Raw genomic sequence first — 23,097 nt, 5'->3', positions numbered from 1 at the left:
GCCGGGGACCCGGGGCTGCTCTGCCTGCGGAGCCGCCGGGCCCCTTCCCCCGCGGGGCGGGGCCGCTACTAGGAGAAGCCCCGCCCCCCTGCGCTCCGGGCCGCCCCGCCCGCACCCCCCGGAGGAGCCCGCCTGCACCCGCCTGCACCCCTCCCGCATCCTCCCGGAGGAGCCCGCCTGCACCCCGCCTGCACCCGCCGGGAGGAGCCCGTCCGCACCCTTCCCGCACGCTCCCAGAGAAGCCCGCACCCCGCCTGCACCCCGCCCAGAGGAGCCCGCACCCCTCCCGCATCCTCCCGGAGGAGTCCACCTGCACCTGGCCCGCACTCCTCCTGCACCCGCCGGGAGGAGCCCGCCTGCACCTGCCCGCACCCCGCCCGCACACTCCCGGGGGAGCCCGCACCCTCCCGGAGGAGCCCACCTGCACCCGCCCGCACCCTCCCGGAGGAGCCCACTTGCACCCGCCTGCACCCCGCCTGCACCCGCCGGGAGGAGCCCGCCTGCACCCGCCCGCACCCTCCCGGAGGAGCCCACTTGCACCCGCCTGCACCCCGCCTGCACCCGCCGGGAGGAGCCCGCCTGCACCCGCCCGCACCCTCCCGGAGGAGCCGGTCCGCGCCCCGCCCGCACCCTCCCGGAGAAGTCGCACCCCACTTGCACCCTCCCGCACCCTCCCGGAGGAGCCCGCCTGCACCCGTCTCCCCCGCCCGCACCCTCCGGGAGGAGCCGCACCCCGCCGCGCCCGCCCGCCCCCGCCGCACCCCGCGGGCTGACTGGCGGGCACCTGGCCGGGGCCCCTCCCGCCGCCGCTGCTCCCGCGGCTGCCCAGGTGCGAGGCGGGTCGGCGGAGAACCCGGCGGACGATGCCCCCGATGGGTCCCTGGAAAGCTCCCCTCTGCTCCCCTTTCCTCCTGGGGAGTCAGAGTAGAGTCGTGAGGCTGCTCTTCTTGCTCCTGACCCTGCATCTGGGCAACTGGTGAGTGGGTTCCTTACAGCTCTGCTTTGCGAGCAGCCCCCTTGCCCCCTCGTTTCTTTTTCTTTGAAAAAACAAAACAAAAAAAAAAATCGTTCTAAGTTAAGGCTTCTGCTTTGCTCGGGGCACATCCTCTGATTTCCTGATAGAATGAAGGAGCCTGTGGGCGACAGCAAGCAGGCCCGCTCACTTTGGGATTTGTTTTATTTTGTTTGTCTTGTGTGACTTGACACACTGGAAACCAGTAAAGCTTCAATTCCTGGGTGTGGGGCGGGGGGTGAGGAATGATTTTGCTACTAAATGTAGTGAATAAATGTCATTGATGAACTTTCTGGATAATTCTGCATTTTAAAGAGAAAGTTATTTTAGAAACTTGTTACACAACATGATAGGTATGATGCTTTCCTATAAACTAATATTGCTTTTTCCCCTATCCTTTTTTTTTTTTTTTTCATTTGCTATTCTGGAAAAAACCAAAGTTACATATGGAGAAAGATTATAAATATGGCTTAAAAATCAAGTTTGAGAGTGTGCCATATTTCAGTTAGGGATAACCATGTATGTTTTATTGAGCTATCTGAATAATTTTTATTTTATTTGGTTGTCTACGGGGAAGTAAAACATTGTATGGATATGAATGTGTGTGTGTGTGTGTGTGTGAGAGAGAGAGAGACAGAGAGAGACAGAGAAAGAGAGATAGAGCGACAAAGAGAGAGACATTAGCAACCTTAAGCCTCCAACTCAACAGGAATAAGATTTGGGCTCCTTGGGATGTAATATCTTCCAATAAAACTTTGGAATCATTCTGGCAGAAAAATAAAAAGCCCAGCTATTGCACCTGCATATAGGAGTAGTGGCTGAATGGAGTGAAAATATATTAAGACACAGACACTTTTAAGGTCACGCTATTCGTATCATGTAACTGTGTTTCATATAATGCACACTTAACATTATATTCTTATGTGAGCCTGTTTAGGACTCAAGAGTAAAATGCAATCACTGTGCAGATGGAAATATGACTTTATAACCATTTGCATCCTGACTAAAATAAATTATTTTGATGATTAATTTTACTATATGAGAGTGAATGTCTTTGTCCATTACCAGTAGATAAGAACAACTGAAAAAAAAAAAAAAAAAAAAAAAGAACAACTATACTTTCTCTCCAAAAACAGAGAATGGATTAAGCTCCACTAAGCAATATCGGACTTGCCAAGAAACGTTTGACACACAGTGTTTTTTTTTTTTTTTTAATATTACAGTTTTAGTTTATATACCCTTTCCCCTTAGAAACTTAAATTTGTTCTGCATGGGCACAAACATACTATAGACTAATTATTTCTTAAATGTAAGTTGTGTCATAATGGTTTTATTTCTTGAATATATTGTAAAAGCATAGAAGATATTTTGGGAGACCATGTATCAGTGTTTTCATGCATCTTTATAATATTATAAGTGAATCTGTTCTCATAAGTAAAAACAGATTTACCCAGTGGTTTTCAGAAATAACAACCTGTATGCTCCTTTGCCATTGTAAGTGCAAGTTTCCCTTGGAAACTAATAGGCAAGCTGATTACTGAAATATCAAAAAAAAAATAATAATAATAATAAATAAATAAAATCTTTGTTTAGTTTTAATGCATATCTTTTGTATTTGAGTATATTTGCATTATTATCATAATAATTGGTTCCAGCACTCTCTTCAAGCTGCTCAGAGTTAAAGAGTTATGTAGTATAGTTGACAGAGATGGGTTCTGGAAGTCTGGAGACGAGATCTGTGTCAAGAGTCCTCAGCTTCTTTGAACAGTTTCTTCATCTAAGGAATGGATGGTAGTAGGAGATCATTTATTTCCACAATTTTCACATTCCATATATTTAATATTTGAACCAAACATAAAACAGCTAAATAGTTGCACTATTGGCTTTTCTTTGCAGTTTTCAAGAGTGAAATTCTAATTGGAATTCCATGTACTTTTTTTTAATCATATATAAGAGTGAGTGAGAGGGAAATGTCATGCATTTAAAATAGATAAATAATTCATTTTATTGTAATAGTATAGATAATGTGGATTATTCCGGCCAATCAATAAAATAAGATTAAAAAATAAAGCTGTATGTTGCCATTATAATTAGCTGTCAGGGCCTCCATAATAAGAGTTTATGTCTTCACTTGGAAGTAGCTACAGTTGTGGTGAAGTTTTCACCCTCTTACTATTCAGTCGGAGATAATTGGTATCAACATGTATAAACCTTTTACATTCATATTTCCTTCTCCCTCTCTCTTTCTTTTGAGGGACCTTTCTTTTGAAACTAGTCACAACTGATTCTGTTTATAAGAATTTAGTTGTCTTCTGCTGGTTTCTAAAATAAATCCTCAAAGTCATCTCTTTGGGAATTTACCGAACTGGAAGTTGTTATTTCTTATATTTAGCCAGAGACAATTTCTGTTTCCTCATTAGTTTCCATCAAATGCATACAGTAGAGACACTATTGATTTTTATATTGCTGAACTATGAAAGCCTATCCTATTGTTGTAACTAAAAGCTGTAGTCATGGTTCCTGTGTTTCGTTCTCTGTGAGGCTCTATGGCATCTTGACAAGTTGGTTAAAATCCCTTAAGCTCGATTTGACTTATTTATAATGTGGAAAAAAATCTAATTATAATCAGATTTTTAAGTAGAGTTGAAAAAGTGCTTGGAGGTATTAGTTGTTCTAAAAAGTAATTTGCGATACGCTTTGACTAAGAAGTTACATTTTGACAGAGCCCAAGGAAAATAACTTGTTTTGTTTTTTTCAAACAATTTCATGAGTCAGTAATCATACAATTTAGCAGTAGGTTGTCCAATTGAAAATATTCAAACACATTTGCTTTATAGAGTATATTATTTCCAAGTAATTTCAGTAATGTATTTTGTGGAGGTGGTAGTAAATGATTTTTCTTTAGGCATTTAGATTTTTGACTTAATTTTCTAATACAATACCGATGCAAACTTGAGGACAAAATTATTGAGTAATGATGTTCCATGATAATAAAATATTCAAAGAAGGGGCTGAGAGACAAAATGCTTTTGAAGCTACCATGCAAATACTGTAACAGATAAATCCCCTGTATACAGTCTTTTAGGCATATCCTCCTTCTATTTTGTTCCATTTTATATTATGAGACATGCTTTTGCCTAAGCAACAAAAGGAAATGTCTGACTTTTCATTCAATCATTAAATAGGCTAATCTAATACTTTATAGTTATATAAAGGTGATTAAATTTTATCTAAGAAAATATTAATGAAGGCAGAGTTCCAAAAGAGAAGAGACAAGGGAGAGTGGGGGGTGGGGAAGCTCTTGAGATAGTATCAAAATATGATAAATAACTGCCACAAGGGAAAGAGGAAAGGTGGGCATAAATTAAATGTACGGGCCTCAGGAGAATAATTCACATATACACATGGTACCAATTGAGAATCCTGGACTTGGCCATTAGAATGTAAATTCTAGCTTTAGCTCCACCATTTCCCACAAGGGTGATTTCAGGAAAATCTTTGAAGCAGAGAGTCCTCATTTGTGAAAATGGAAATGACAGTCTCCTTTCCAGCTTGTTTCAAGACCAAGAGAGAAAATTTGTGCAAAGTACATAGAACTTAAAATTTTAACTGAGAAGATATAACAACAGATATTCGGAGAATTACAGTGATTGTAGTATTATTTATGCCGGAGGAAGTTGTCTCAAGTGCAGTAAAATCCTTGAACCCTTATGCATTATTAAGTTTGTTTTGAATTCCGGAGGGATCATTCATTCTTTTATCCAACAAACACTCCTGAATGCCTGTTCATGTGCTATACAGAGTGCAACACGCTGGGTTTACAGTGGCGAATAGTCTAGACAAGAGTACCTCTACCTGCATGCAGTTTATACTCCATGCTAAGGCCTAGATTTATGGTATTAATTGAATCAAAATATCTTGTAGTCACAATAAGGAAACATACATCTAGAACTCCAAGGATGAACAGAATAGTCTGCTGTTGGAAGAGATCTCAATCAAGGCAGGAGAATTAGAGAGCTGTGAGATTTCCCATCAGCAATAACCAGAAGACCATGGGGGAAATATCTCCAAAATTCTAACGACAAACATTCAGCCTAGAATGTTATACTTAGCCAAATCACCAATCAAGTATGAAGAGAGAATAATGGTTAGATATTGTTCTTCTCCCCATTTTGCAGATGGGAACACTGGGGCACAGCCATTTTTAGGAACTCGCTAAACATCTTGCTGGTAAGTGCTGGATCCAAGACTGAAGCCCACGTGTTCTAGGCTCGGAGCCTGCCTTCTTAACCACCACACTTCTCAGATTACAAATGCAATATAAGTCAAAGCAATGAACATGACTATGGATGAATGGGGAAAAAAGAAAAAGAGGGATGGAAGCAATGAGGAAAAGAAAGGACAGACAATGCAACTGATAGAAGCACAGCAGGTATAAAAATCTCCTGGGTACCTATCACATAATCTGGAATATTCTGTGCAGTGCTAGATTAATTATTTTAGGAAAAACTTAAAAAAAGTAGAGCCCTTGATCTGGAAAAAAACCACCATAGGATAAAGAGTTAAAAGCAAGAATCTGGAATTGAAATACCTTTTTTTTTTTTTTTTTTTTTTTGGAGGACTCAGATAGCAACTTATTTTTAAGGATGCTATATAAAATCATGGCTGAATGTATTACGCGTAGGTATAGCAGGCAAATCATAACTGAGTAGTGAAAGCTGCGTGAAGGGAGATTATTTTTCCACACAAAAGGCCTCTAACAAAATAATGGATGCCTTATCACTAGACTTCTTCAAGCAGAAGCTTGTTAGAGTTCTTGTACTCTGTGGGAGGCAGATGAAATTTATGTCTCTTTCTATTTTTAAATATCGCAGAATCTAATTCTATCTGCCCTGAAATAGTTTAACCAACTGAAGCCTCATGTTTCAGGAAATAGTCTTAGCTATTAATTCACTCAGTAAACATTTATTGAACATTAGCATTCATTCAACAAATATTTACTCGGTGCCTACTGTGTGTTAAGCAGAAGTTCTAGCAACTGGAGATGCAGTGTTCAGATGGAATCTTTGCCCTAATAGTGCTGCTATCCTGTATGTAGGGCATATATGTAACAGAATATAGGCTAGATGCCCAGAGGCCAGAGTCCCTGTCCTCCATGACCCCGAACTCTAATAGTTTATGTTGACGATAAAATGCTATATTTGTTATTCAGAACTCTAGATGACCTATGTGGACATCAAGGAAGCTGGCATCAGTTGCAACTCAACATTCTCAGCTGTCGTGGGTATAAGTTTGGGTCAGTATTAGTGAAGAAGAGAGAGGGAGAGATAACATTACTAGTCGGTGGCCCATGGTAGGGTGTCAGAGTTTAGTAGGCCTGTTGAAATTGAAAAATGGATTCCCGTGCCTTCTGGGAGATCCTTTCCTTTGGTCATCTAACGTGGGGCATTAAAATAGAAACATCCTGTTATAACCCGTATCATTCAGTTGAAGAGTGGACTTCTGAACTGCAGGAATCCTTTTCTCCTGGACACAATGTACTTGGAGATTTAAAATTTCTCCTTATTTTTAGACAGATGCATGGAGAACAAATGCATTTGAGTTACCCAGGAGTGAAGATTGTTGCTAGGCATGAAGGACAGAGAAGTAAAGTTGCCCCCCACCCTCCACCCTAACCTGCAGCAACTCGGGCATATCAGAAAGTCTGTGCTTAGAATATAGTTAGCTTAATAAAAATAGTTTACTGTTGGTGTGATCGGGGTATGATTTGGCTTTCCAAGTAGTTTCAAGACTGCTAGAATCAAGGGTTCTGGACAAGTTAATATTTGAGTAGATCTCTAGGACTTACTTGTGGTCCCATAATTTGTCAATTGCTTAAATACAGGGACACCTCTCACCTCTCAGTCACCCTAGATATATATAATTATCACAATAATCTTCCAACACATGAGAAATGTGTGTTTTGAGTAAAGATCATCTTTTTTCACAAAATCCCCATATTGACTAGAACAAAGTAACCATATTGGCTAGATTAAATTTAAGTGTTACTCAGACCTGTATGTTCTGTAAACTAATTTGTGGCTCCATGCAGGTGGTTTATGAGTTTATGTTTGTGTCTGTCATTTCCTTAGTAACAGTTCTTTCTGAAAAATGTGTAAGCTGTCACACCTGGAATGACTAGAAAGCTAGTCTTGCTGTTTTTGTTCTATGCATTGGTAGTCTCCTTTTTAAGTGAATGGGTCTGAGGGGATCCTTATGTCAATGGAAATATTTTAATCTCTCATTTTGTGATCCCATGACTTAGGAAAAAAAAGATATTATTTTCTGCATTCAGAAGAACTAATTGTCATTTCTTTTTTCCATTCAATTGTAGGATCTTTTAATATGTTTTCTTATTTAATAAGCCTCCACTTTGTCAAATTCTTAGCAGACTTAATAGAACTTATCTGATGCATCAGAGCATCAAAGTCTTAGAGAATGTGAACGTCATGAAGAATTATATTGTTTCTGAAGGACTGATTTATATTGTCAAGATCTATATATAAAAATTGGAACAATAGGGAATTTGGTATTTATTTTAATATATTTTCAACTCAATGGTTATTTTTTAATAGACGATGAAAAGTATGGTTTATTTTCCCTCCTCTAAAAAATGTTTTCTTTTTATTCTGGCAGGAAAAATTTCATCTAACAGTTCTCTCCATAATTTGGTATCAACTCCCATATTGATTCTTCTATTTAGTTATGATGAATTTAACCTCTTACATTTGAACTATGGGATTCTGATTAAAATTTCATTAAATTTATAAGCTAATTTGGGGATAATATGTTAACAATGTTGTTTTATAGCCAAAATGCTTACTTTGCCTTTACTTTTTTTGTGTTTTTATATTATTCAGTATTTTTTTTTGTTTTTTCACATAAGACTTATACCTTCCCTATTACATTTCTTCTTAATAATTTTATGAGTCATACCGTTGTGAAAAAATATTCTATTCATTTTTATTTATGAGAGGCTAGTGCAGGTATCAGAAAGCTACTTTGTTTTTTTGTTTTGTTTTGTTTGTGGTTTTGTTTTTTTGTTTTTTTTTTTAATTAATTTTACATTAGGCTAGCTACAATAATAAATTTTCCTATTAAGGCCAATAGCTCTAGTTTTTAGTTGTTTATTTTCTTGATTCACCGTAATTCTATATGCAAATAACAAGATGACTTCCCATATAGCTCTAATATTCTTTCCATTTGTTCACCAAATATTTTTATTGGACACCTACTAGGTGTTAGGCATTGAGCTATGTGCCAACAATACCATATTAAAAACCTTAACTTTTGCTTTCAAGGAGTTTAGAGAGGTCGTAAATAAATAAGGTAGTTAATTAAGATGCAGTGTGATCGATTTTAAGGGAGAGTTAAGCCCTGGACATTTTGGAAACACATAGTAGAACACACTTACTTAGTATTCCAGGCTAAGCTCCTTTCTCTTTCCTTGTATTTCCTAAGTATTCTTCTCTGTGTGTTAAGTGATAGAGCCCATATTCCATTGTGCTAAAAAAATAAATAATCATAGAATTGAGTGGGCTATCATTTCACTTCTCTAAAATGCTGAAAGTTCAGATCTATAACCCTGTCATGCTTTTATTTCTTTTCCTTCCCTACTAACTTTTGCGAATAATAAAGATGACTCAGAGCTACAATTGTAGAAAGGAGCTCTGCACAAGAGAATTTAGCAGCTAGAATATAAAGGAAGATAGGAAAGCAGGAGAATTTGCTTTTTTATCTTTTTCTTTTTCTCTTGATTTCAGATCTAAAATCAATAGCTGTATCGACTCTTTAAAAGCTAGCTCCTGTAGGTTTTGGCGTTAGGACATCTTCTACTCAAACATTAGAATGGGTATGTTTCTTTCCTAGAACACGTCACTCGACTTATGCTCTAGAAACATATCTGATGTTTATAAGGAAACACTAATCTGTCATGAGCAGCAGATCACAGATGAGGCCTGGCTTTGGAGTTGCATCTCCATCATCGAAACAGATTAATGGAAGAGTTTTCCCCAAGTGTCAGAACCAGGACATTTGCAGTCACCTTTATATGAACTATATACATGGTGACTATATAATTTATCATCCAAATTAGGCCATTTTGTGAGTGAAAGAGGATGCTATTATTATTCTAGGCCAACGGGTGTAAACCGAAGCCATCCTGGACAAACCCTGATGAATATTTAGCCTTTTTATGAAAGACAGTTTATATTAATTGACTGACTTGCTATAGCCCTATATTATTTTTCTCCAGCTACAAAAATGAATTCTCTTTATAATTGTATGGTATAACATACCTGCTTTACCTAGCCCGTCTTAGTTATTATTAATTCAAAACTTTTGCTCATTTTATTAAGAACAGAAATTACACTCATCCAAGTACTTTTTCACATACAATCACTTATTATATAAAGAGATTTATTTGTATAATATATCAAAATAGCCTAGATAAAAAGAGACAAACCAATGCTGATGTAGGTGACTCAAAAATTTTCTTTAGTAAATAATTAGCTCTGTCAATTAAAAAATGTGAGCAACAGAGCCATGGAGAAGCAGATGCTGAGATGAGATTAGACATGTAGGAGATTTTTGAGAGAAATGCCTGCGTGAGATAAATGGGAAGAAGTAGAAGTAGGCTGGGAGGGGCCTCAGATAATAATAGAGGTCTGACACTTGTGAAAGTCGGTGGGAGGGTCTGGGGGGAGAAGTTTGCGTCAGAAAAATCTCAGACTGTAGTACTAACAATATTTTTAATAAAGTTTTGACCGGGTCAGTGAGAGCTGCCCTTTAGAGGAGCCCCTAATCCTGCAAGAATGGGTCTGTACCAGGATTGCCACTGTGTTCAGTCATTGCTGAAAGTTGCCCACGTGAAAGTGTGGATCTGGTGCAGATGCAGGTCTGGTCCGGGGGTGGGGGGTGGGGGGACTCTGGCAGCTGGGGTCAGTCAACTACGTTCTTCTCAGGGAAGAACTGAGTAGCAAATTTTCAGGGCTGCCACTGGTGTTTTCTTGGCAGAGCACAAAGTTCTGCTTCTCTCTACAATTGGCTCTGTTTAATGATTTAATTTTATGATTAGAAATTTATTTCAAAACACTATCTGATTTATAGGAAAAGCCGGTTCATTTTTAGGTACGCATTAATGACAAATTAACTCCTTTTCAATGTATTTAAAATTACAAAATTCTACAGAAAGACTGTAGCAGACTGCTAATAAACAAACAAAATCTAATTTTCTACAGCTCCACGAAGGTTGCATACTTATTGTACTCATAATGCCACCTTCCCATGAAATCTTCAGCCATTTTGATACATAAGTCTTGATAAAAACAAATTGTTATATGTTATTTTTCATATAACATTAAAATATGATGATAATTTTCTATTTTTAATAGACTATTCACAAAATCAATCCAATGGCTACATCCGTTAACATCATAGGGTTATATGATTAATTACTTATACTCTTAGTGTTTAAGATTTGTGCTGTCATAGATAATAGTATGATAAACATCTTTGGGTATGATGGTTTTCTATACCATTTGTTTAAGTAGTTTTCTCCTTTATTAGAAAACAAAGAGAGGGGCACCTGGGCGGCTTAGTTGGTGAAGCGTCTGCCTTCAGCTCAGGTCATGATCCCAGGACCTGGGATCAAGTCCCACATCAGGCTCCCTGCCCAGCGGGGAGTCTGCTTCTCCCTCTTCTTCTGTCTCTTCCCCAGCTTGTACGTTCTGTCGTTCTCTTTCTCTCTCTCAAATAAATAAAGAAATCTTTAGAAAAAAAAGAAAAAGAAAAATAGATAATCTAGATTAGGAATACAACTTTGTATTTTCAGACGGTAGTACCTGATATTTCCTCTATAAAAAATTAGAACATTGGACATGGAAGTTTAGCACACGTTAGAAAGTCTTTTTTTATCAGAGAATGTGTGTGTGATTCCCTGAAATGATTATTCTAGCTTTTTGGAATTCAAGGATGGAGCCTAGCATCCTATCCATGCACAGTCCAAAGGTACTAATTGCCTACCATAACTGTTGCCACATTCTTATGAATTAGAAAACTCACAACCCAACCACCCTGGATTTTTTAATAAAGATAAAATGAGATGATACAATGGAAACTTTTTAAAAAATTTAAAAAAAAGAGAGACAGAAAACAATCTTCAAATTAAGTTAATCTTCCTGGTTCTATTATTTAATAGGGTGCATCCTAGAAATTCTATAAATCTATTTTTTTCTCATCTGTAAAGCAGGAATATTAATATTTATTTCACAGGATTACTCTGGATCAAATGACATAAAATGTGGAAAGAACCTAGCACAGAATTCCTGAAACATGGTGAGAACTTAATGGTGCACTATAGGCACTCAGTGGTTGATAATAACAATAAAAACATTAATTTTTAAAATAACAGCTACTAAAAGTTTATATTCAGGGGTCTAAATATATTTCCATTAATTATAAAACTATACTTATTCAACTTCTTTCAAAGAAGTGCTGAGCCGGAGTGAAGAAAGTCTCTGTTCCCTGAGAAAATCATACTTCTTTCCCCCAAAATGAATGGTCCCTCAATGTATATAAACAGCACAAAAATCATTCAGCCTCTGAAGGATATGGAGACATCAGATAAACTATGTGAACTATTTTTAAAATTGTGACAAGTACCTTTTAATCACCAAAATAATAACCACTAAGATCTTAATATAATTAATGAATATTCTGAAAGTAATTTAGAAAGCTTGGAGGGAAGATGTAGAAAAATTAATTATAATGAAATTTCCTTTCTATTATTGCCAAAAATGAGGACAGTTAGGTTTGTGGTGGCGCTGAGATTCTCACGTTACCTCTGAGCTAGCTGGGAAAAGGGGGACTATACATCACTATCAGCATGTGCTTTTGGATTATCAGGATGTTGCTACTGTTAAAAAAAATAGGAAATAAAAAAGCTTTTTATTTTTTTTTCTGGAAACTTCCATTTGACTATAATCATGTTTCAAAGAAAGATCAACTGCTTATATGTGCAGTGGCCTGCCTCTAACCACCAGATGTTTCATTCTATAAAACTGGAATATAAAGCTAAATGGACACTCTAAAATCTGGGTTGTTGCGTATGGGTTAGCAATTCTAATTAGATAAGCTAACTTTCCTGGAGGACACACCAGCAGGGATTCTTAATACTTTAGTATTTTTGGCACCTTAGTTTATGAATGAATGGGTGTGTATGTGTATATTTTATTGAGAGGAAATAAGAAATTATCTTAAAGAAATCATATGACCATACTTCAGTACTTCAGTAGTATATACTTTTTGAAGTTAAACATAGCAACATGATTAATACAAATAAGCTCTTCATTAAAGACCTGTTAACTAAATGTACCATAGGGGTTCACATGAGAATTTAAGTTGTATACTGTGTAGTGAGCTACCCCCAAATCTCAATGACTTACAAGACCAAATGTTTCTTTCTCTGTCAGGTTACATGTCCATTATAGGCCAGTTTGGCCCTGTCCGTGTGGTCTTCACTCTGAGAGTGAAGTAATGGTGTAGCCCCTGGGTTTGGCTGGTCTTTGGGCAGAAGGACAAGAGAGATACGGTGAACTGTGCACTGACATGAGATCTTCTTCTTGGTGGTGATGCATGTCACATCTGCTCCATTAGCCAAAGCGAATCACAGGAATCACACAGGGCCACATCCGAGTTCTGTAGAACAGGGACCCATCATGCTCCTGCAAGGAAGGAGCATTTCGGGTCATGTGACCAAATTAGGCATCAATGGAGTGAAAAGTATAATTCTGACAAGAAGGAGAGAAGAAATATTGAGAATAAAAGCCCAGACCATTATCTGTTGATAATAACTACCAATAGAATTGCTACTGAGAAGAAATAAGGTAGAAGGTATTTTAAAGGTGATGTTTTAATTTATAGTGCTAATTTGTACTCATTAAGGATAAAGAGGGTGGATGTTGACTAAGCTATGGTAATAATTTTGCTATATATATGTATATATCTCAAATCATTCTGTTGTACACCTTACATTTATGCTATAATATGTCAATTATATCTCAAACTGGAAAATTTTTTACAGATTGATTCATTTATTTGAGAGAGAGAGAAAGAGAGAGCACATGACTGCATGCAAGTGGAGGGAGGGGCAGAGGGAGAGGAAGAAAGTCCATAAGCAGACTCCCCCGCTGAGCCGGGAGCATGATGCAGGGCTTTATCTCAGAGATCATGAGCTGAGCCAAAATCAAGAGTCGGCTGCTTAACTGACTGAGACACCCAGGAGCCCCTGAAAAAGTATTTTAAAAGGGATAAAAGGGTGAGGGCTGTAGTAGCTAAGATGTTTTAGGCCCAGAGCAAAAGAGATCTAAATGGATAGTGTAGAAAAATCAACTAAAGATACTGAATTACATTTGCATATTTACTGCTAGAGGGAAGCCTGTCTCTGAAACATATGGAAATAACTGATGTACTTTTGGATTTGCCTGATTTCACCAACGTAAGTGTTTTAGTTTTTGGACCCTTTTTCACTGGAGGACTGAGTAGAGTAACACCCGGATGTTAGTCTAGGATGTTCACACTCATTTGCCGATGGCCTTCTTTAAGAGTAACAAGGAGAAGTTTGTTACTTTTGATGAACTGTAGGTGAACATCTATTTTGCTGCATTTTCTACCACAGTGCAGAGTTAAGCTGAATCCATATACTTGCTAAACCCGGGGGTATAACGAGAAGCATTAAGTGGAGAGTTAGGACTTGATTTTCAGTTTTGCTAATAAGTGAGTTTGTGCATTGGCTAATTCCCTACCGTCTCCAAGTTTTCTCATTAGCAAAATAGAGGTGATGGTGTAACTTGATTTTTAAAGTCTCACTTCTATTCATAAAACTTGATAGTCATGCCCCTCTCTGTATATGTGGCACGTGAGCAACCCATTCGTTTTTTAATTTTTTTTTAATTTAAATTCAATTTGCCACCATATAGTATAGCCCCCAGTGCTCATCCCATCACGCGCCCTCCTCAGTGTCCATCACCCAGTTACCCCATCCCCCTTCACCTCCACTTCTGCAACCCTTTGTTTGTTTTCCAGAGTCAGGAGGCTCTCATGGTTTGTCTCCATCTCTAATTTTCCCCATTCCGTTCCCCTCCTTTCCCTTATAATCCCTTTCACTATTTCTTATATTCCACATATGAGTTGAGCAACCCATTCATGATTTGATGACAAGACAATCTCTGACAAAGTTCTTGGAATATGATGCCTGGGTTCTTCTGAATTGGAAGGAAGAAGCGTAGATGTGTTCAATACTTGTTCCTTTATTCTTCTTGTCTACACATGCATTTTTAAATATCTCACTAGTTCTTACAACTTTTCCTGTATTTATTTACCTTTAAATTTTGTATTTTTGGGTGTGGTGGTTTAGAGTCACCCCATACAGTTGTGCAGATTGTGTACTGCACACATCTCGACCTCCATTCACCTTTTTGGTGCCTAATTTCAATACCCTTTAAGGACAACTGTGGTGGCCAAGGTTCAATTTATTACTTCAGTATTATGTGTTACATTTGCTGTACTGCATTCCTAATTTTTGAGTATTATTATATCAAGATGATTCATGTGAGGAAAGCATGAGCCTTACTGAATGTAAAATGTCATTAATGCTTTTTCCCCTCTTACTACTTCCCAACAAAATGATAAGAATTACAATAAACTTCAACTGTGTTTTTCAATACAGAATTTGGTTGAACTTTCTATCAATTTTTTTTTAATTATTTAGTGTTGATAAAGTGGATGACGAAGATGATGAGGATTTAACAGTGAACAAAACTTGGGTCTTGGCACCAAAGATTCATGAAGGAGATATAACACAAATTCTCAACTCTTTGCTTCAAGGCTATGACAACAAACTTCGCCCAGATATAGGAGGTAAGTTTGAGTTATCTGTTTGGGGTTTCAGTGACTATGAAAATCGTATTTACTAATGTCATTTTAATCATACAGCTCATATTCCTTGAGTGTCTGATGTATGTCAGAGACAGCTAGTTTTGATGATTATTAGTTAAATTGGCCCTTGTTGTTAAATTGGCACTGGTCATAGTCTGATGTGGGAGGAAAGGCATATCATATAAATACTTTATATATATTTTGATGTAATTATTTTATAGCTGTTAAAATAAAAGAGAATATTTGAAAGCTAAGTAGGGTTCTAATTTTGTGCCAGTGCAGCACTGTTTTAAGTAATTATAAGCCGGTTATAGTAGAGGTAATTCTACTTGTTTTTCTTGGTCCTTTGTATTTATGTATGTTTTATAATAATTAACTTCTAAGTCACCCCTCATGACTTATTAAAAACAAACAAAAATTATAACCAGTCAACATTATTTTTTTTCCAGTCAACATTTTCACTGAGATTGCTTGCTTTAAGTCTATGGTCAATATGGGGAAATTGAAATCATTGCCATATTGAATTTTTGCTATACTAAATTCATGAACATTATGTATTTCTCTATTTATATATATTTTTATTGTTTTCTGTGAAGAAAAGTTGAATATATTTTGCTCAATTTAATTTTATATATTTGGAATTTTTGTTGCCAATGTAAATGGACTTTTAAAAATTTATTTTCTAATTTTATATTAGCAGTATACAGAAGGAATAGTTACTTTGCATATTCATTTTGCCTACAGAAGCCTTGTGAAATTTATCAATTTGGCTTTGTCAATTTTCTCGGTTGAAAATTTTCTTCTTTTTAATTTTTTTGAAGATTTTTTTATTTATTTGAGAGAGACAGAGAGAAAGAGCGAGTGCACAAGGGGAGGGGCACAGGAAGGGAGAGAGAGAGAATCCACAAGCAGCCTACCACTGAGCATGGGAGCCAGGGCAAGGAGGGGGTGGTGGGATTCAATCCCAGTATCCTGAGATCATGACCTGAGTGGAAACCAAGAGTTGGCCAGCCACTAACTAACTGAGCTTGCCCACAGGGCCCCCTAAATTTTCTTAAATTTAATTGTTTTACATTTGGTTTATTATGTTAATCTGATTTCCTCATATGCAATTTGGTGTTTTCTAAGACTGTTTTAATTATTTAATTTTAAGGTAAAACTTAGACTTCATAAAATAGTATCCATACGTGGAATTTCCATAAACCCTTTAACCTTAATGTTAACATTTTATATAACCATAGAAGACCTTACCTAAATCAAGAAAATAATAGTGATAGAATGCTAGTAACAAATCTACAAACCTTATTCAAATCATGGCCGGTGCCTCACTAATGTCTTTCCATCTGTTTGAGAACTCCAACCAAGATCATACATTGCATTTTGTTCGCATGTCTCCTTATTTTCCTCCAATCCGACGTCATTTCTATTTTTCTGTTTGTTCTATCAACTTGACAACTTTAAAGAATACCAGGCAGGTAGAATGTCTGTCTGTCTGGTATTTTCATTATTCCACCTGGTTCACACATTTTTGCGAAGGATAACACAGTAGGGATGTTGTGGCCTTTCCGTGCGTTTTATCAGGAGGAACATGATGTTAGTATATCTCTTTGCTGGTGCTGTTAATTTTAATCACTTGGTTTAGTGTGGTTTCTTTTAGCTTTCTCCACTGTAAAGTTATTATTTTTCCCCTCCTGGATTAATACACGTGTTGTGAGGAGATACTGTCACGGCGACAAACTATGCAAACATTTCTTAGCACATGTTTGTTTGTTAAGCTAGCACCCAGCATTCTTCTCTGTAGCAGCATTCCTGTGCTGTTTGCCAAAGGGTGACTCTTTTGACACATATTAATTGTAATCCTGCTCTACAATAACTTATCCTCCATTTATTTATCTATTCATTTATTCTCAGTGCAGACTTACACATATGTTTATTTTGTAGCTTATAACCCATTACTATCATTATTTATTTTGTTGTTCAAAATAAATTTGGCACTGGGGCTTCCTACATTTTGGCTTCTGGGTCCTTCCCTACGTCCCCATCATTTTCTGATCACATCCTTACTAAAAAGTAAGATATTCCAGACTCTTCTTGATCTGAAGCAATAAAATTCACCATTTCTCCAAGGTATTTAGACTTCAAGATCGGGGCACTGGATATATTCATTAATATTGGGTGTTATTGCTTCTTAACCATTTCAGTGAGCATAGGTAGAAAACATACGTTATATAAACACACAGGCATCCATAGTTTAATATCCCTTTTTAAATGTATCATAAACCATGAGTTCATACTGATAGTTCTGCTTCCGAACTAAACACAATGTAGTTTGTTCCGTTTCCTCCTTCCTTATTTGTCTTGTCTTTTTTCTAACAGTCAGGTACCTGGCTCTGATTCACCCATAGCATGTTTTTTTTTTATTTTTTAAAAATTGCTGCAAGTACAAAATGTAGTTCTAAAACTTTAATATCATTTGTCTATGAAAACAAATTAACTAGAATAAAATACCGAAGTACAGTTATCTTCATCTTTAGCCTTACAGAATATAATTCAAATAATATTCAACAAAGTTACTTAGGTTCTTATCTTTCCTATTCTCTTCAATGGCTATTTTATTTATTTTAATACTGTTTGCCTCAAGTATTACTGATTATATTCCACTTTGAGTGGAATCATCCATGTCTGCTTTTAGTACTTGCATTGTTTTATTTGTTTATATTTGATTCCTTAGACCACTTGGAGTTATAGTATGTTATAGTAGTTATAGTATAGTATAGTATAGTATAGTATAGTATAGTATAGTATAGTTATAGGAGTTATAGTATGAAGTATGAATCTCATTTTTCTCTTTACCAAATGGCTTTTCTGTTAGCTCATCATTGTTTCTGAAAGAAATCAATCTTTGCTTCTGTTATTTGAGACACCCACTTTCTCATATATTACATTTTCTTGTGAACTTTGGTTATTTCTGATCTTTCTGTTCCATTCTGTCATCTGTTTTTTATTTATTTGTCACCACACTATAGTAATAGTAGGGATTCAATAAATAGTACATTGAGGCTGAAACATTTTGTGTTAATGTCTTATAAGGTGAGTTCCACCTCATATTTTCATTTTGTTTTGTTTTTCCTTTCAGTTTTTCTGGCTACTTTTGCTGTTTCTTTCTTTTTCTTTTGTTTTGTTTTGTTTTTGTTTTGTATTTTGAGAGGGAGAGAGGGGATCAGAGGGGTAGACAGAGGGGTAGACAGAGGGAGAGAGAGAATCTTATTATGTATTTATTTATTTTTTTTGGAGAGAGAGATTCTTAAGCAGGTTTCCCACCCCGGGCTGAGCTCCAGGCAGAGCTCCATCTCAAGACCCTGAGATCATGACCTGAGCCAAAATTCAAGAGCTGGATGCTTAACCAACTGAGCCATCCAGGTGCCCTATTTTTGCATTTTAAAACACAATATATGGGCTTTATTATCAATAAATTTAGCCCGGTAAAAAAAACCCTGCAAAACTTGTTTGTGTGTTTATTGGGATTATGTTAAATTTGTAAATTAACTTTGGGAGAACTAACATCTTCATAACACTGTGTCATCTAATATGGGAACATCGGCTGTCTTTCCTATTCTTTATATTTATTATTATTTTTATTTTTTAAAGATTTTATGTTATTTATTCATGAGGGACACACAGAGAGAGAGGCAGGCACACAGGCAGGGAGAGAAGCAGGCTCCCTGCAGGGAGCCCCATGTGGGACTCGATCCCAGGACTCCAGGATGACACCCTGGGCCAAAGGCAGGTGCTCAACCACTGAGCCACCTAGGCATCCCTCTTCATATTTATTTTATAGTTTTCAGAAATATTTTAAAGATTTCCTTGTACAGATTTTTCGTATTTTTAAAATCGAGTCCTAAATATTTAATTTTTTCCCAGTTGTAAAGGGTATTTTTTCAACTATAATGTCCTCAACTGGTTATTGGGTTTGTGTGTCAATGTTAATGATTTATAAATGCTTATATTATATCCTCCTACCCTCCTGCTGCCTTTCTGACTTTTTTTTATGGGTCAAGCATTATCTGACTTTTCAATATATACTATCCTATCATATATACAAACCTAATTTTTTCTTTACCAATTCACATGCAACTAATTGATATCTCTTATCTAATAGCATTCACTAATATCTCTAGTGTAATAGTGAGCAATAGTAGAAATTGTAACTTTGCCTTTTTCTAGATCTTGTTAGAAATGACTAATATTTTGGCATATAAAGATTCACGTTAAGAAATTATCCCTCGGGGGAAAAAAAGAAATTATCCCTCAATTTTCTTGATTATATTGTTGAATCAGGAATTGGAATTGATATTTGTCAAAGGCTTTTTTAGCATTTCTGGAATTATGAATTTTTTCCTCTGTAGATCTATTAATATGGTGTATAATATTAATTGAAACCATTTGCACCCTGAAATGAAGCCCCCTTGGCCATGGTATAGTATATACTTTGTGAGATGTTGGATTCTGTTTGCTAGTATACTATTTAGTATTTTGCATTGGTATTCATGAATGATATTCATGTTTCACCTTATAGTTGAGACGTGTCTTCATCTTTTTTAGATATCCTTTTTATATTTGTTTCATGATAGGGAGCTTTCCTTTATTCTCAAAGGTCTAGCAATTTATTTATTTATTTATTTATTTATTTATTTATTTATTTATTTATTTATTTAATTTTTATTTATTTATGATAGTCAGAGAGAGAGAGAGGCAGAGACACAGGCAGAGGGAGAAGCAGGCTCCATGCACCGGGAGCCTGACGTGGGATTCGATCCCGGGTCTCCAGGATCGCGCCCTGGGCCAAAGGCAGGCGCTAAACCGCTGCGCCACCCAGGGATCCCAGGTCTAGCAATTTATAGAGCTTTAGTGACAACTGGCTTTTGGAGATTTGATTGAATTCCATTGTAAAACCATGCTTGTCTCCCGTTTTGGGAATAATCACCTTGTTTTCCTATGGAAATTGGTCTTTTCATACTTTATACTCTGTCAGGATCAATTTTGGTGTTCTGTGTTTCTTTAAGAAAAAAATGTCCTTTTATCTTTGTTTTCAAGTTTATTTGCAAAAAAGTTTTCAAAGTAGTCTCTTAGGATTTAAAAAAATGTCTCCCGTTTCAAACTTTACTTCTGCTTTTGTAATTTCTTACTTTATATTTTATATAATTACCCCTCTTTTTTGGACAAGAAAATTGAAATAGCGTTTTCCTCTAATTTGCTAATGTCCGCCAAAGCCCAGGATCCATGAGTTCTACAGTTTTTGTATTAATTTCCTCAAAATTTCTACCTTGTCTTTATTACAGCCTTCTTTGTATTTAATTTCATTTTACTTTTTCTTGTATTTCTAGTTTTTGAGCTGGGAATTTAATGATTTCTTTTCACTCTAAGTTTTTGGCCTGTTACTGGCCATGTTTCCTTGCTTCTTTTGTAGATTTTGCCTTATAAAAGTAGCTGCTTTGTTATTTGGTTTATAAGTATTTTGTGTAATATCTTCATAATGACTTGTGGCTTTAAACATTAAAAAAGAGACCTTATTTGTCACATTTAGCCCCCTGGGGGGCTCAGTGGTTGAGCGTCTGCCTTTGGTTCAGGTCATGACCCCAGGGTCCCAGGATCGAGTCCCACATTGGGCTCTTCCTACAGGGCGCCTGCTCCTCCCTCTGCCTGTGTCTCTGCCCTTCTCTGTGTGTCTCTCATGAATAAATAAATACAATCTCTTTTTTTTTTTTCCCAGCGGAATTCTACCAAACATTTATTTTTTTTTATTTTTTTTTATTGGTGTTCAATTTACTAACATACAGAATAACACCCAGTGCCCGTCACCCATTCACTCCCACCCCCCGCCCTCCTCCCCTTCTACCACCCCTAGTTCGTTTCCCAGAGTTAGCAGTCTTTACGTTCTGTCTCCCTTTCTGATATTTCCCACACATTTCTTCTCCCTTCCCTTATATTCCCTTTCACTATTATTTATATTCCCCAAATGAATGAGAACATATAATGTTTGTCCTTCTCCGACTGACTTACTTCACTCAGCATAATACCCTCCAGTTCCATCCACGTTGAAGCAAATGGTGGGTATTTGTCATTTCTAATAGCCGAGTAATATTCCATTGTATACATAAACCACATCTTCTTTATCCATTCATCTTTCGTTGGACACCAAGGCTCCTTCCACAGTTTGGCTATCGTGGCCATTGCTGCTAGAAACATCGGGGTGCAGGTGTCCCGGCGTTTCATTGCATCTGTATCTTTGGGGTAAATCCCCAACAGTGCAATTGCTGGGTCGTAGGGCAGGTCTATTTTTAACTGTTTGAGGAACCTCCACACAGTTTTCCAGAGTGGCTGCACCAGTTCACATTCCCACCAACAGTGTAAGAGGGTTCCCTTTTCTCCGCATCCTCTCCAACATTTGTTGTTTCCTGCCTTGTTAATTTTCCCCATTCTCACTGGTGTGAGGTGGTATCTCATTGTAGTTTTGATTTGTATTTCCCTGATGGCAAGTGATGCAGAGCATTTTCTCATATGCATGTTGGCCATGTCTATGTCTTCCTCTGTGAGATTTCTGTTCATGTCTTTTGCCCATTTCATGATTGGATTGTTTGTTTCTTTGGTGTTGAGTTTAATAAGTTCTTTATAGATCTTGGAAACTAGCCCTTTATCTGATATGTCATTTGCAAATATCTTCTCCCATTCTGTAGGTTGTCTTTGAGTTTTGTTGACTGTATCCTTTGCTGTGCAAAAGCTTCTTATCTTGATGAAGTCCCAATAGTTCATTTTTGCTTTTGTTTCTTTTGCCTTCGTGGATGTATCTTGCAAGAAGTTACTATGGCCGAGTTCAAAAAGGGTGTTGCCTGTGTTCTTCTCTAGGATTTTGATGGAATCTTGTCTCACATTTAGATCTTTCATCCATTTTGAGTTTATCTTTGTGTATGGTGAAAGAGAGTGGTCTAGTTTCATTCTTCTGCATGTGGATGTCCAATTTTCCCAGCACCATTTATTGAAGAGACTGTCTTTCTTCCAATGGATAGTCTTTCCTCCTTTATCGAATATTAGTTGCCCATAAAGTTCAGGGTCCACTTCTGGATTCTCTATTCTGTTCCACTGATCTATGTGTCTGTTTTTGTGCCAGTACCACACTGTCTTGATGACCACAGCTTTGTAGTACAACCTGAAATCTGGCATTGTGATGCCCCCAGATATGGTTTTCTTTTTTAAAATTCCCCTGGCTATTCGGGGTCTTTTCTGATTCCACACAAATCTTAAAATAATTTGTTCTAACTCTCTGAAGAAAGTCCATGGTATTTTGATAGGGATTGCATTAAACGTGTATATTGCCCTGGGTAACATTGACATTTTCACAATATTAATTCTGCCAATCCATGAGCATGGAATATTTTTCCATCTCTTTGTGTCTTCCTCAATTTCTTTCAGAAGTGTTCTATAGTTTTGAGGGTATAGATCCTTTACATCTTTGGTGAGGTTTATTCCTAGGTATCTTATGCTTTTGGGTGCAATTGTAAATGGGATTGACTCCTTAATTTCTCTTTCTTCAGTCTCATTGTTAGTGTATAGAAATGCCACTGACTTCTGGGCATTGATTTTGTATCCTGCCACGCTACCGAATTGCTGTATGAGTTCTAGCAATCTTGGGGTGGAGACTTTTGGGTTTTCTATGTAGAGTATCATGTCATCGGCGAAGAGGGAGAGTTTGACTTCTTCTTTGCCAATTTGAATGCCTTTAATGTCTTTTTGTTGTCTGATTGCTGAGGCTAGGACTTCCAGTACTATGTTGAATAGCAGTGGTGAGAGTGGACATCCCTGTCTTGTTCCTGATCTTAGGGGAAAGGCTCCCAGTGCTTCCCCATTGAGAATGATAATAAATACAATCTCAAAAAAAAAGTAAAGCTTTCTGGCTTAAACTATGCTTCACCGAAAGTATGATTTCCTGTTGCTTCTATTATTTACATTTGTCTGGTATCTTTTTGCCTTCCCCATTAATTTTTGCCTTTGTGAATCACTTCATTTTAGCTGGCCTCCTGTATGCAGCATATCATTAGGTCTTGCTTTGTGAGCTA

At 37.3% G+C, this 23,097-nt stretch overlaps 1 protein-coding gene across 3 annotated transcripts in view; it reads left to right on the top strand.

Moving 5' to 3' along the window:
* Positions 1-771: 771 nt before the first annotated feature.
* Positions 772-23,097, top strand: part of GABRG1 (gamma-aminobutyric acid type A receptor subunit gamma1) — an 81,170-nt gene continuing 58,844 nt past the window's right edge. The window contains exons 1-3 of one of the 3 annotated variants that reach the window (XM_038555987.1): positions 853-976; positions 13,480-13,547; positions 14,820-14,968. In XM_038555987.1, coding sequence (XP_038411915.1) covers positions 13,516-13,547; positions 14,820-14,968 — 181 coding nt within the window. In that variant the 5' untranslated portion in view covers positions 853-976; positions 13,480-13,515. Of the gene's footprint in view, positions 977-13,479; positions 13,548-14,819; positions 14,969-23,097 lie in introns of those variants that run through there. The other 2 variants (XM_038555986.1, XM_038555988.1) reach the window with 2 other exon arrangements.

Source organism: Canis lupus, chromosome 13 (genome assembly GCF_011100685.1).
Source record: "Canis lupus familiaris isolate Mischka breed German Shepherd chromosome 13, alternate assembly UU_Cfam_GSD_1.0, whole genome shotgun sequence".
In the NCBI taxonomy this organism is placed as follows: domain Eukaryota; kingdom Metazoa; phylum Chordata; class Mammalia; order Carnivora; family Canidae; genus Canis; species Canis lupus.
The sequence above is the reverse complement of the archived record's forward strand: the minus strand, read 5'-3'. Positions and strand labels throughout refer to the sequence as shown.